Source organism: Tenebrio molitor, chromosome 2 (genome assembly GCF_963966145.1).
Source record: "Tenebrio molitor chromosome 2, icTenMoli1.1, whole genome shotgun sequence".
Lineage (NCBI taxonomy): Eukaryota > Metazoa > Arthropoda > Insecta > Coleoptera > Tenebrionidae > Tenebrio > Tenebrio molitor.
This window is the reverse complement of record NC_091047.1, coordinates 11,990,592-12,004,812: the sequence shown is the minus strand read 5'-3', so window position 1 is coordinate 12,004,812 and position 14,221 is coordinate 11,990,592. Positions and strand designations below refer to the sequence as shown.

The 14,221-nt window shown below is 36.0% G+C and overlaps 2 protein-coding genes and 1 long non-coding RNA gene across 17 annotated transcripts in view; 2 read left to right on the top strand and 1 right to left on the bottom strand.

Moving 5' to 3' along the window:
* The first annotated feature begins 777 nt into the window (after positions 1-777).
* On the top strand, positions 778-2,200 carry LOC138123375 (protein C3orf33). 2 transcript variants are annotated; one of them, XM_069038062.1, is made up of 5 exons: positions 778-963; positions 1,010-1,157; positions 1,209-1,268; positions 1,333-1,638; positions 1,688-2,200. In XM_069038062.1, the coding sequence occupies exons 2-5, from the start codon at positions 1,089-1,091 to the stop codon at positions 1,964-1,966; spliced, it is 714 nt and encodes a 237-aa protein (XP_068894163.1). In that variant the 5' UTR covers positions 778-963; positions 1,010-1,088; the 3' UTR covers positions 1,967-2,200. The 2 variants fall into 2 exon arrangements, with proteins under 2 accessions (XP_068894163.1, XP_068894162.1); XM_069038061.1 differs by having other exon boundaries at positions 779-963; positions 1,026-1,157.
* LOC138123378 (uncharacterized) lies at positions 1,811-2,632 on the bottom strand. Its single transcript, XR_011156770.1, has 2 exons — positions 2,491-2,632; positions 1,811-2,439 (listed from the first exon to the last, which is right to left on the bottom strand). It is a non-coding gene; the product is annotated as an uncharacterized lncRNA (long non-coding RNA).
* The window catches only part of LOC138123368 (PAT complex subunit Asterix), a 16,483-nt gene continuing 4,738 nt past the window's right edge, over positions 2,477-14,221 (top strand). The window contains exons 1-3 of one of the 14 annotated variants that reach the window (XM_069038044.1): positions 2,477-2,610; positions 3,041-3,164; positions 10,673-13,781. In XM_069038044.1, the coding sequence (XP_068894145.1) occupies positions 3,047-3,164; positions 10,673-12,459 (1,905 nt within the window). In that variant the 5' untranslated portion in view covers positions 2,477-2,610; positions 3,041-3,046 and the 3' untranslated portion in view covers positions 12,460-13,781. Of the gene's footprint in view, positions 2,611-2,654; positions 2,956-3,040; positions 3,165-6,243; positions 6,698-9,590; positions 9,813-10,672; positions 13,782-14,221 lie in introns of those variants that run through there. The other 13 variants (XM_069038045.1, XM_069038042.1, XM_069038043.1 and 10 more) reach the window with 13 other exon arrangements.

The window sequence follows — 14,221 nt, the reverse complement described above, 5'->3', positions numbered from 1 at the left end:
ATCAGTATTGCGTAAAATTATACAGGGTGAGCAACAATAACTGTTTCAGTTGGCAAAAAAAAATTTTACATAAAATTTTCAAGACTGTGAATGGTACCTATTTCGGTTTGTTTTATTGACATTATTGACAGCTGCTATACATTTCAAATTTAAACGTTTTGGTTTTTGTAATCTTTTATTAATAAAATGGTTTTCTCGTTGGAACATGACATAAAAGTCACCAAAAATCACCAGAATTTATTGCCAACTCAATCAGTACTTGTTGCTCACACGATACATAAGTGGCAAACATTTTTTTCTAAATGCTGCCCGCAAAGGGTTAATGTGATAATTGACATAAACATAGGCGTACTCGCTATTTGACACAATTTATTATTACCTATTAATACATACAATGTACGCCAATGTGTTGATTAAACATATCAGGTTTGCCAAAGTAATTTTTGAAAAATGTTTCTAACTTAAGAAAAAAAATCACATTCATTTATAGTCACCCGGTAGTTATTGTTATCAATTTTAAACATTAATCTGCACTTTGGTCAAAGACTAATTTGGTAAGGGTAGTGGCACCTAGATACATTTTTAAATTAATACGTTATCAGAATGTTTAGAAAATTCTACCAAAACTAATATAAAAAGAAATCTGTAGCTTAAAATTCTTTGGCGACCTCTTTTGTTCGATAGCAAAACAATCGGTTCAAACGTAATCTCTTTCAATTAATTATTTTCTGTTAAATATGAAGTAATCACATTTGATACAATTAAAAAAAAAAGAAGTACCTATATCATACAAAAATGAAGATGAACATTATGAACCATTTTGCTTTGTAATATTTCTCTAAATTTTCAAAATTTTGCTATGTATGGAAAATATTCATTATGGATGTTGATGACATAATAAAAAACGACATCAAATCCAGATGCCTACGCGAATTAAATGTTGTTGAAACGAAAAAAATTCATGTAAGTTTGTTAACTCCACGAAATCGGCGTTATAACACAGTGATAGTAATTTTTATTATTAGCATAACACTCTTGGCAGAGATGTCCGTGTAATTTGAACTGGTCGATTTAATTAAACAGGAAGGATGGACGAAATCAAAAACGTATTTGGCCATGTTATCAATCTAATGGAGCAAGACAACAGGGGCGTACAGGTATCTTAAATCATATTTGTGCTAATTTACACTAATTGCATTGTCTTCCAGCTCGGTTGTTATTCGGTAGCATTGATCGGCCTAAGTGTCGCAATCAGACGAGTTCGACCTGTAAGTCACTATTTTTGTACTGTCTTTCACATTTGTGCATTTAATTGATCTATGTCGTTTGTAGTTTAGCAGATTTCGCAAACCCAAAGATATTCCTGATCGTTTTATTAAAGAACGAAAAGAGTTGACAGGACTAGTAGAGAGCATAGATCCAAATGGAGCTTTACTAATGGTTCGTCATAAACCTTTATTAGCTTTACCAGGACTACCAGGCGGTCATCTACCTGTCAAAATCTCTGGAGTCACGGTTTCAGGACTCGGTTTGAGTTGGTTACAAGCCGTAGTGACTGGTCACGAGGTTAAGTTTATTCCATTAGCTAAAGGACGAGATTTTGTTCAGTGCCAAGTGTTGTTACCTAAGAATGAAAAGGTCAGTGTTCTACAAACAACAATCACAAATTGAATAAATTTTGTTGCAGAATAAACAAAAATTTATTAACCTTGGAGAATCACTTGTAAAAGTTGGCTTTGGAAATGTCGCTGACATCGAAAAACCTATTTCCACCGATCGCAATTTCTTGATGTACTATAACCGTTTACAAGTAGCTGAGAACTACGCACGGCGCAAAGAATTGGGTGTGAAGTATTACATAAGACCGGTCAGTGCATTTGTAACTGATATCGTGAAGAGCTTCAACAGCATGTTGTACGCCACTTACAGGCATATTATTCAGATTCCGAAAATGCCTATCTCCTAGCAATCAAAGATATACTTAGCAGTCGAAGTGATGATTACCATCTTACCTTTCATTGGTGTTTATAAAATCATAATGTTTTTCTTTTACAAAGAGTGATAACAACCCGTGAAAAATAAGATAGCCGTACCACTTTGACAGTAGACCCTTTCCTTGACATGTACATATTTAAATGCCATAAAATACAACGTGATTGTTTCAGTTTGGAGTCTTAACAAATAAAAGTCTAGTTTTGTAGTGGTTGTTTTTATTTAAATTATACACAAACAAACCATAAAAAACTGAAGGTAATTCAGTTGCTGATTTATAACTGGATGTGACCGAGGTGGAATTAGGAAACGAATTTCTATGTTTTATTACGTTACATTGACACAGTTAGAACCCAATCAATAAACAGGAAAAGAAAATAATTTAGAGTATTTGAAACGAATTTTGTTGAATTTGATTTGTGATGTAGAAGGTGTTTTATCGCAAGTCTAAAATAAAAGGTAACTAATAAATTAGGGCGATTGTAAAAATAATTCAACCTTGAGGTCTTCCCTGGCGCTAGTAAAAATTAGTACGCCAATGTGGTGTCAGAAATATGTAACGAAATTTCACTGCAATCTTGGCAAGCACAAATTCGTGAAGAATGGAGCGGTACAATTGTGAGCTATGCAATTTGTAAACATCTCCCAATACTAACAAACATAATTTTCCGAATAACAAATTCCGCACCCACAAACTTTCATGACCTACGCCACTGTATTATGACATTTATTAATTCGCATAGGTTGTGCTTGTCGCCATTGTGATTTCATATAAGTATACTTTAACATAATTCGTGAGTAATATCCTAGATTAAAAGTGAGTAACAGCGAAATCACAACGTTTGTGTAGTTGCATTTAATAAGAGATGAAGTTGTAACGTCCCCGTTGCGTTGTGTCGTCAGAAATCGCCATTTCATCCACTGTTTGACAGTTCTATGTTGGGGTCTCCTTCGTTTATTATCGTACATTTGCTCATTGTTATTGACTTGAAAAAATATTCCGCGATTGGCGTCATGTAGGTTAAACTAATATAAATCTGATTTGCAGGTCAGAATGCTTCCTGGTAGTGTTGATCCTCGAAGACCAGACAAAGTTCAAAGGTATAAACCACCAACTGCGAATACCAATGGACAGGGGGAAGATCTCACACCAGATTATATGAACATCTTAGGTGAGTTTCTGATGTAGTTAGGCTTTAAGCGTGGTTGCGTTGTTCAGTCAGTCCAGTTTTGCTACTTTAACAAGCAGCCGAAAGTGACCGGTGAACTCAGTCGATAACACATCTCTAGAGCGTTAAGTTTGCTTGTAAGTGTCGAATCTGCAGATTTATTTTGAACTTACGAGTAACAGCAAAGAAAAATGTCACAATTTTGTAGGAATTGTTAGTGTAAAAGGACAAACCAGCTGCTGACATTGGCCTACATCATATAGCTAGCAATTAAGATTTTTCTTCCTCAATTTAATTTAGATTCCTTATCCTGTCTTTTGTTCTATAGAATTTTCTAAAAATTAACGCAACTTTATGGACAAAAACTATAGGTACAACTAGGTTAACTTTTTTAAATACATTTCTCTGTATTACACTTCTTTTTGCTTATATTGTAAAAAGGAGAAAAGAATTTAATAATGTGTTGATCCAGTTATTTCTTTTTAATTAATTATTGTACTCATCGAAGATTAATTAAAAAAAAAGAACAAAAAAGGCGGTCGAAGTGCGTAAGCACGTATTTGAATTCAAATTTGCAACTGGGAAAATGTTAAAATTAACGATTGGATGATAAAATAGAAAACCACTCAAAGTGAATAGAGATATTGTAACAGTACTGAAAGAGAGGCATGGTAGTAGACGTTTAAACGTCTAAAAATAAGATTTGATTTAATAGTATAAAAATAAATATCTCAACTTTTGATACAATCAGGAAAAAAAAACACGGCAGGGATCTCAGATCTGTTACAGATACCGATTATGGAAGGTGACTGTCAACTCTGTGAGAAGATCCAATTCTGTCACATCTAGGTCTAGAGAAAGTGGAGGAAATGGTAGATCGTCCATTTCACGCTCCACAATCGTTGCAGCTGTTGCACTTTGATGTGATAATACAATATCCCCGAGATTGTAAATTTTTTTGTGTTAATACCGTCGCGATCATTTTGAATACATTTCCCGATCGTTGGCGCCGTCGCCGCCAGAATGAATTTACTTTTTAACATTTGCATATTTGTTTGCCAAACAGCAAACTTATTAACATGATTTGAGTTATCGACAATCTTATTTGTAGTCAACGCAAGGTTCAAAACTATTCCAAACTTGCTTTAGACAACTTGTTTTGTATTGTAAAAGGTAGTGGACAACTTCTGGTATTTGTTTCAGTTGTAGCGATTGCTGTTTCGCCACCAACATATGTTGGGTGACAAATTTGTGACAATAAAAAAGAGTAGCACTTCTCCTAATTAAACCCTCAGCGGATTCAGACGAACACGTTTTGTGTGTAGTTTGTCCAACACTTTCTCTTATTTGAGTAAGAAGTTTTATTGTTTGAAATAAACGTTGTTAGGATATGACGAAAAGATCGATAAGACTTCTAAATCAGTCGTGTCGTTCATCTCTGAGATGTCGCTGAAGGAATAAGGTGCACTTTGCTTTAGATTTGTTGACAAGAGCGAAATCAATAGTCAATCAGAACCAGTGGAATTTTATGAAACATTTAGAACAAAGGTTTCGATATTATTGTTTAAATAAGTAATTGTTTGTTCAAGAAGATGTGACATTGCCATTAAGATGTGCAGTGATAATGGTATGACGAATCATATGTCAGTGACCAGCAATCTGGACGTGAGTCAAGTTGTACCCATTAATGTGTGTTTGAATCCTTATTCATTAAATTCGAAATGTTACAGAGACATTGCAAGAGAAAAAGTGTGACAGTTTTACTTAGAATAGTTATTTTGAACGAGAAGAGAATGCAAGAAATTTTCAATGTGTTATGTAAATTCTGTTTAATCATATTTTAAAATTGCAACCTTGCCGTGGAGTGTGTAAAAACGTTAGGAAAAAGTGAGTGGTTCTTTTTAAATTGTTCATTACTTAAATGGCACGTTAAGACAGATTGAGTATCGTTTTAACAAACTCTGTTTAATTGAAAAACTTGGTGTATTAAAAAATGAAATTGAGTTTTCGAGTATTAGGGATAGTCTTGAAAAAGTTGCCAAGAAAGAGAAAGTAGCAAAGGGTTTACAAGAGATGCGATAATTTTGATTTCAGGTCATACTTTGATTTGGTTAATATGAAAATTAAAGAAATATATTTTTATTCTGTTCCAGTATGTTTGGAATTTTACTTTTGTATTTGTAAAGGTCTATGAGGACTATCGTGTGATCAAATCAAGTCAGCTTTGAAACTGACCGTGATTGAACTTCACTGATAATAATTAATTGTCAGATAAAATGAAAGAAACAATAAGAAAAGTGGCGGATGTGATAGTTTTTAAGTCAGGTTTTATCGTTACAAATGACTGGAAAACATGAATGCGAGAATGAAATTGCTTGTTGACGTTTCGTGTGCAAATTACAGCGAAATGTCTACCAAGAATCTGACAAAAAATTTAAATTAACGTCGACACATTAGTTTTAAGGGTGCAGTTTCTCCGTACATGTTTAAAACATTAACGTTTTAGTAACTAAAGTTAATTGTATTGAGATCTTCAAATCATGTAACTTTAGATGCCACAATTAAACGAATCAATCGGAGAAGACAGCGGTTTCATCTTCAAGGCTGACTCGATTACAAATTTTCTTGATCACACGTTATATGATGCAGTGACAGTCAGTTTTCATCTCAAATGAGTTTTCATTTCCAAGGCTGACTCGATTTGAAATTTTCTTTATCATCATCAGTTTTGACCTCAAATAAGCAAATAAGCTTTTATAAAATTGACACTAATATGTTGAAAATTTCGTGGTTTTGTAATGGTTTTAATTATTTTTTAACAGTTTCTAAGGATAAGCATGCAACTATTATGTTAATGAACAAAAAATCATAGATTTTATCATTTTTTTGTATATCATTTTGCATATCATTATAATTGGTGCTGCACGTTTTTTGCATCTGAATTTGGTAAAGGATGAAATCGAATTTTTTTTAAACACTAATTAGATAAGTTGTTTTAATCAGATAGAGTTTATTTTAGTCTCTCCAAATTGCACGCCTACATTTTTTGTGAAAATTACGTCATCAAAAACAATTGATAAAACATTATTAGGAAATTTCGATAAAATGCTATTTAGGTATATTGCACAGATAAGTGATCGGTTTTTCAGGAGAAAATACGCGCCCCATATTCAAAGTTTATTTATGGGCGTTAAAGAGTATTTTTTAATGGAAAGGGGTATCAACGATAATGTGTGCACGTTTTGTTGTTGACCATGGTCGCTATATTGATAAACGACATTCAGAATCATTTGTAAATAAAATGTGTGTCCACTGCTCTTTGAAGCATTGTTCAAGTCCATAGAGCATAAGTTTTGTTAAATCTCAACGTGAACCTGAATGTCTGAAGTCCATTCAGCTCGTATTCGTTCCTCGTTGTTATTAAGTTGTTAAGCTGCGTGAGATGGTCCTGGTTTCTGTGCCCGGAGACTGCCACACATCTTTAGCGGGAACCTTGAAGGCTATCTTCACATTCAGATCATGTAAAGGTGTCTCAGGTCTGTAAATTAAAAATACGAGAAAAATGTAAATATTGTACGTTTTTGATTACAACCAATAATACATTTTTTATGGGGGATCATTGTTGCGACCTGTTGAGCTGTTCACTTTGATGACACTTTTTAAGTTTACTTTTATTGATGATTTTTTGATGGTCTACTCCCACACTAAAAATTCAAATAAAATAAAAGGTGTAGTAATGTAGTGTATTTTTATTGTTGTTACAAAAAGATAGTAAGAATGAAACAGAACGGACGCTGGACTTCCCAATGTTATGTGTAGCAGAATAATTTATTTTAGTGTTCGTTGTATTTATTTTATTACTGGTCTGTGCTTCATGTCTAAAAATGAAACCGTTTCGCATGTGCAAGAATGAAAGTGTCCCAGCAGTCCTGAAAAAAATTACCAAGTACTTTGTACTACAACTGTTTTACGTAGTGTTAAAATATGGACCGATACGTAATTCTCAAAAATCGTCATTGTGAAGTGAGTGACTCGTGACTCATGCAGTGTTGCGCCAACGCTATATTGTTTTGGAAGTAGTAAATTATTTAAATTATACTATCGCCATCTTTAGATTCATTTTCACGGTCAGTTATAGAATTGAATAGGGGAGTTGAATCTTGTAAAAACGATGGTATATTATATCAGTTACCTATTTTATTTAAAGTCCAAGAGCGATTTATTGTTTGTATAGAAATAGCACAGCAAGTATTTAATCTTGATTTACAACTGCATAAATTTAACGATAAAAAGTAGTCTTCGATTTTTTCAAATTTAATCACTTTCAATTTTTTCTGTGTTGTAAATTAATTTGCAAACATGAAATGAATCGAATTGATGTTTTTGTAATGTGACAAGTGTAAACCGAAATTTACACAAATGACATTGTGATGTAAAGTTTGTGTTGTGCAATCGGAAAATTACGAATAAATCGAATAACATAAAATTTAGCTTGTAGGGCTTTAAATTCAATATAACTTATTCATTTATCATACCTAGTCATTGTTACAGTGAATTCAATAAAAAGAAGCACTATCTTTGAGTATCAAGTGGTGTTAAACATTCTTTTTTCTGCTTTGTTATTATATTATAAGTGAGTCTTTGCAAAACTAAAAGTAGTGTCACAAAGGAACTTTTTGTGAAACTGTTTTTGTTTTTTTTTTTATATGTACAGTGGGGAGCACGGAATTTCGCACGCCAATTTGTACGTCATTAAAAAAAAACTATCTACTCTAAGCTTTATTGTCATTATAATCAATAATGAGGTGGGATACGCATGATATATGTGATCATGACTGATGTTTCATCTAAACTGTCACGAAACTGCCGCCAGTAGGTATCTCATTTTAATAAAATTAAGTCAGTGAAATGTCCAATGTGTGCGAAATTCCGTGCTCGCCACTGTATGTATTACGTTGGAATTTCTGTAATAGCACGCTGGCCGGCGTCCGGCATCTCTAGCGAGCTCCTGTTAACAATTAAAACATTTGACATAAATTTCACAGAAATGGCACCATAACTCGCGCCACACAAAAAAGTCCCTAGATTATTTCATAATTAGATTTTTGAGTTTTTATCAAATTAATGCGACCAAAGTAGAAAAAATAGTATATTATACTCGTTTTATAAGACGCACTGTGACACTCGTGTCAAAATGAAGCGTCTTATAAAACTCGTATAACTACTATTTTCTACTTCGGTGTTACAATGAGTACTTTGTGATAGAGATATTTTCATATTTGATGGCGGAAACAAAAGACAGAGAAATGTCACAAATTTATATTGTCAGTGTCAAATTTCTCAAAGACGTTCGTGATTTCGACAGAAATGCAGCAAATTGACAATAAGAAAGTTATTAATCGTCGAACTAGAGACATAATTTGTAATACGCTTGATTATATGAGAATAACTTTTCCTTTTGAAGCACTGACAAAAATTGGTTTCCTTAGAATTTATTTTTTCAATCTATTTAGCGAAAATTTAAATTTACCTGGACATTCCTTTTTACGGCGTTTATGAGAAATTTGACACTGACAATACAATTTTGTGACATTTCTCAGTCTTTTGTTTCCGCCACCAAATATGAAAATACCTCTACTAAAAACAGTTGCACAAACTTCAATTTTATAGAATCGTTTCTAGTGATTTTTAATATAGGGTTGGTATTGATAGTAAATGTCAGTGTTAAATGTGGTAATCTGAATCCATGTTGTAGAATCAAAATAAACTACTCAGGGCCGGTTGCACCAACGTAAGTTAAATTTAACTACAAATTAAAATTCGCGAAAACATTGTTATAACAATAGGTAACTAAAGTAACAAAGCATTTTAACCTACAATTAGCTTTAGCTGGCGTTGGTGCAATCGGGCCTACGGCCGTATTCACCAACGCCAGTTAACGTTAACTGTAGGTTAAAATACTTCGTTACTTTAGTTACCTATTGTTATAACAATGTTTTCGTATATTTTAACCTACAGTTAACTTTAACTAGCGTTGGTGAATACGGGCCCTAAGGGGTAGATTATTTATTGTAACAACAATTGGAAGACAATTTGAAATGTAATTTTAAATGAAATGACATTGCTTCGTCAATACCAACCCAATTTCATTAAAATAAAAGTCACTAGATAATTATTTTATATTAAAAAAATGAAATTAATGAAGCCGAAATAGAAAAAATAGCATGTTACACTCGTTTCACAAGACATGTTGTCGAACTCGTTCCACAATAGACTGTCTTGTGCAAGTCGTATAACAATATACAAATTGTTACATTTAATTTTGTTAGATTGACAAATATCTCAGATGCAACAAGAGTCAAAAAGAGGATAACAAATTCAAATATTACTCACCCCTATAAGATTAACTGATATTAGTTATTGCAACGATAAAGCTGATCGTGTAGTCGTTACGATTAAATCGGTTTAACTATCCTCATTTGTGGCCCTTATACGATATTTTAAACCGTCTCGACAACTAAGAGGTTTTAATAAATTGTTTGAGTTGCCGAGGAGATTGTTTTTTATTGGAATGACAAATCACAGTAAGTCTGTTTACGACAGACACACTTTAACAGTGTGATGTGTGATAGATGAATATTTTATCCGAATGTAAGTACAGACGTGAAAATCAAGTTCTTAGATTCTTTGTGCAAAGAGCTAACGTTGTTGCGTTGTTGATAGTTACACCGTTTTGTGTTCGGAAGATTTTTTAATGCGTCGTTATCCACTTATAAATCAAGGATGACTTATTGCACTTTTATAAACGCTTAAACGTGAATTGTGTGTAAAAAAGTAGTTTCTAAAAATCAATTAGTACTTTCGATTAACTTTTACGTTTGAGATCGACGAGAAAAATTGTCGATTGAAATCACAAAGGCGGGTCACTGTTGCCTTTCTTTGTAAAGAAAAATTGACTTTTATTGCTCAATTGTTCAATTATGACTAATTTTATCGAGCTGTTTGCTCTGTGATGTATCCTTGACACTCCTCGAATGAGTTTTTTGCATAGTGCAGCTGGTGTACCATTTTAAAAAAAATTAATTTGTCGAATAAAATTAGTTTTCAATATTGTTATCATCATTCACTTAACACTCTTTTTGCGTAGTATCTAAATTTAACTGTGGTCGCCTTATCGATTTTAGTAATAGAATCTTCATTTAAATGAATGTAAATAAGTACACACACGTAAGCAAACGAGTTCTATTAATATTAATGTGGCAGAGTTGGAATTATCTTTATCTCCATTCTATTTTAAGTCAAATCGAGTCGGACCCGAGTAAAATTAGAAAGTTCGATTACTTTCTCGATTCGATAGTAAACATCTCGCGTAGAAACCGGGGGTGGTGCATCCTTGCGGTCGAACGTCTCCGGTAGAGTTGTCGCGTTAGTACCTTTATAAAAGAGCGGCCATATTGGGTGTGAGTGGGTAACACGGAACGAGGATGTCATCTAATGTTTGCATTCCGTAGGTCAACGCGCGACCACGGCAAATGCAGCAGCGGAGGCTACGGCAGACAAACACGTGGTGGACGGCGTCGGTGCTGTGAACGTATCCACGGCGACGATCGCTGAGCCGAACCTGCAGCCCCACCACACGGCTGAAGAAGGCCAGGCCGAAGAGACGGCCCCCAACTCGAACGCCACCAACGTGATACCCACCAGCCCTCAATACGGCGTCGCCATAATACCGACCAACGTCAGCATCGCAGACTTACCCACAGAAACGGTCACCATATCCACCGACACGGTGATCGACACCACGGCGAAGCAGCTCCCGGACGATTCCAAAGACCTGCACTCGACTCCGAGCAGGAACGACCGCTTCAAGGTGGTAAAGATCGCGAGTTTGGAACCGTTCAAGAGGGGCCGGTGGAAATGCATGGACTACGTCGACGAGGCCCCACCGCCCATAACCCAGCCGAGTAAAGTGACCCAATCGACGGGGAGCATCTCGGTCCCGGCCGCGGGAGTCTACCTCCAGACGCAGAGCCTGCCGCAGCAGCAGATCCAGCAGATGCTGCTGCAGGGCGGTTACACCAACGGCACGCAGTTTTTTCCCAACGTGCCGGCGCAGATGATACCCCAAACTCAGTATTTTTACCCGCCGGGGGCCAACATGCAGACCCAGACGCTGCCCCAGCAGCTGGTGAACGCGACGGGGGTGCCCAGCAGCATGCCGACGCAGTTCATCAACGCCTCCCAGCCGTATTTCGCGACGGGGGTGGTGCAGAATTCCGGCTTTGCCCTGCCCCCGAACTACCAGAACGTTCAGTACGTCCCGGCCAACATCCTCCAGAACCAGGGTAGCGCCTTCGTGCCGACGTCTCAAACCGTGCAGTTGCCGGCGAATTTCCAGCAGAGCCAGACGTACGCCGGACAGCCCAACGTGACGGCGCCGATGGTCAACGGACACGCATTTCCGCAGCAGAACGAGCAGCAGCAGGTCACGTCGAGCAGTCTGCCCACTCAGGCGGCGAAAAGTGTCATCTTGAACACCAGCGTCCAACAGCCGGTCGTCAGCCAGTCGCAGATTTCCCAACCCAACATTCAAAACCAAATACCGGTGGTGCAGAACAGCACCCAGTCTCAATCAGTTCCTGTCATTCAAAACCAGCAGTACCAACAGAACACCAACTTCCAACAGCTCCCGAATCAGTCGCAGAATTCTACTCAGGTGCAACCGAACGTTGTGCAAAATACTCAAGTTTTCGACCAAAACCAGTCGGCCCCCAAAGTCGTCCCGGCGCCCATTTTCGATCAAAATCAAGCCCCGCAAGTCGTGTCAGTTCCTTCAATTTTAGATAAGACTCAAGCGAACAACGTGTATACGAATCCCCAGTTCGATATGAACGTTAATAGTTTGACCGTATTAGAGAATCCGGATGCGTCCGCAGAAACCGTCAACGAGACGAGTAGCGGAACGGAAGTGACGTCGGATAATCCCGACGACCCCTCGAAGACGAATCCCGTGGTCAACGCGATCGACAACAAGATCGAACAAGCGATGGATCTGGTCAAGAGTCACCTCATGTATACGGTTCGGGAGGAGGTGGAAGTGCTCAAAGAGAAGATCGCCGAATTGATGGAGAAAATTCAGCAGTTGGAGACCGAAAACAATTTTCTTCGATCGCAGATTCCAAAGAGCCAGGCTCCGGGAGCGGCGACTCCCATTCTAACCACTTCAACTCCAATGGTCAACCCGACCACCACCACCACCACTACAAGCACCGCGCCTAACGAAACCGGTCAACAGTAGATTCCGTTGAAGCGTCGGTTTCGTCTCGTGTTAGTGTCGTGGGAGCGAGGGTGATATAGTATAACCCTTTCTACTAAATACTCAGACTTTTCGCATGGATATCAGACTTCGTTATAGCCTTAGTTGCTTTTGTATGATTGATTGTATGATGACAACTTTATTCTGTCATAGTATTGGTGAAGTATTTGTTTACGACTGAAACTTTTTGTAACTGTCGTGATTTATCAGTTACGGTTACGGCTTTTATTTCTCGCAATTTTCAGTGTGACACTGCCATGTTCTAATATGTAATGGTATGGAGTTGAACTCTTTGGTTATTTTGCAAAGAAAAACGCTTTTGCTTCCCGGGAAAGGAGCTTCAGCTCGTTTGTTAATTTGAGGCGTAGTGATGACTGCTGATTGGCCCATTTTATAGTGTAAAATGTAAATTATGTAAAATTTTGTATAGTATGTAAATAAAACTGGTCCCTTACGCCTCGGCTTCAATAAATTTTGAATTAAGAAATTATTTAAGTGAAGATTGTGTGAAGGGTTGGGGCCAGGAATAAATATTTAAAAAAAAATGAGAAGAATATTAAGCCAAATTTTTTGAATTTGGTGCTATTTGAAACTGTGATTTTCATCATTTTTTGTTCGTTGCATAAAATTTAAATTGCTACTGTTATGATATCACTATTTTTGTAATAATCCAATTTAAATTAGAATAATTATCAATCAGTGTAGTGGAATATTTGTCCTCTAGTGTAGATTATTGTAATGTATACTCATCTATTACGGCTTCATTTCGTCTGGCCCGGTCACGGCTTGGATTTTTCTTTTTATAAGACTACAAAAATATTGCTATTTTCGTTTTAATGTATGATTTGTGTGAGATTTCTCTAGTGTAGTTAGCTCACTATTACCTATAAATTCTTTACATGTCTCAACATGATAATAGATGTATTAGGGAAATTTTAGGAAATCTGAAAAGTTTATGGAGAACGTAGAAGATTATGGCTGTGTTAACGATAAAATTATTGTTTCTTTCTGTAAAGAATGTAGAGGAATAATAGATTGTTTGAGAAAACTGGACTGCACGAACGATACGACAAAATTGTATTTTTTACTTACATATACTTATGTAAAATAAATCTACATCAGACTCTATTCATTTTTAAGTCCAGTTCATTTTTCGTGAACTTTGTAATTTTTGTTGTGTTGTATCAATTATTTATTTTTTATTCAAGTACCTACCATTATATTGATTTTCATCCGCAAACTAATCTATAGCATGTTTTGTGACTTTATAACAAAAAGAGAAAGACGAAAGGAGTTAAAATTTTTATTTGTTACTAAATTGTAAACGTCATTTATTCGAACTGTCACTTGACGTTGAAAAGTCATTTTAACTGGCTAGTAGTGTTAAATTGACAGCAGACCAGTTATGAATTTAACAAGTTAGTAGAGAAATTTGAAATTTGGAAAAGATAGCGTTTTTAACATTTGAACATTTTTATTTCTTTGTTTCATACAAATTAAAATTAAATGTACAATTAGAATTTTCGCTAATGTCGAACATTCCTGAAGCGGAAGTGAATTCGCTCGTCATTGGACAATTAATTGTAGCACCTCCCGAAGTAGAAGCTACATTTGTCGAAGTGGAAGCCGCATCTGTTGAGTTTCGCCCAGGAAACATTTTTTTAGCAATTTCACACCGGCAAGCACCAAAAATTCCAAAAATTGCAATCACTTTATATAACAACCAATGGTCATGACTTCATGA

What these genes read in the sequence shown, in the direction of transcription:
- LOC138123375 (XM_069038062.1), top strand. Translation starts at nt 1,089, where the DNA reads ATGGACGAAATCAAAAACGTATTTGGCCATGTTATCAATCTAATGGAG. An exon ending in AAGACAACAGGGGCGTACAG is followed by an intron (nt 1,158 to 1,208) that starts GTATCTTAAATC and finishes ATTGTCTTCCAG; the next exon opens with CTCGGTTGTTATTCGGTAGC. An exon ending in CAATCAGACGAGTTCGACCT is followed by an intron (nt 1,269 to 1,332) that starts GTAAGTCACTAT and finishes TGTCGTTTGTAG; the next exon opens with TTTAGCAGATTTCGCAAACC.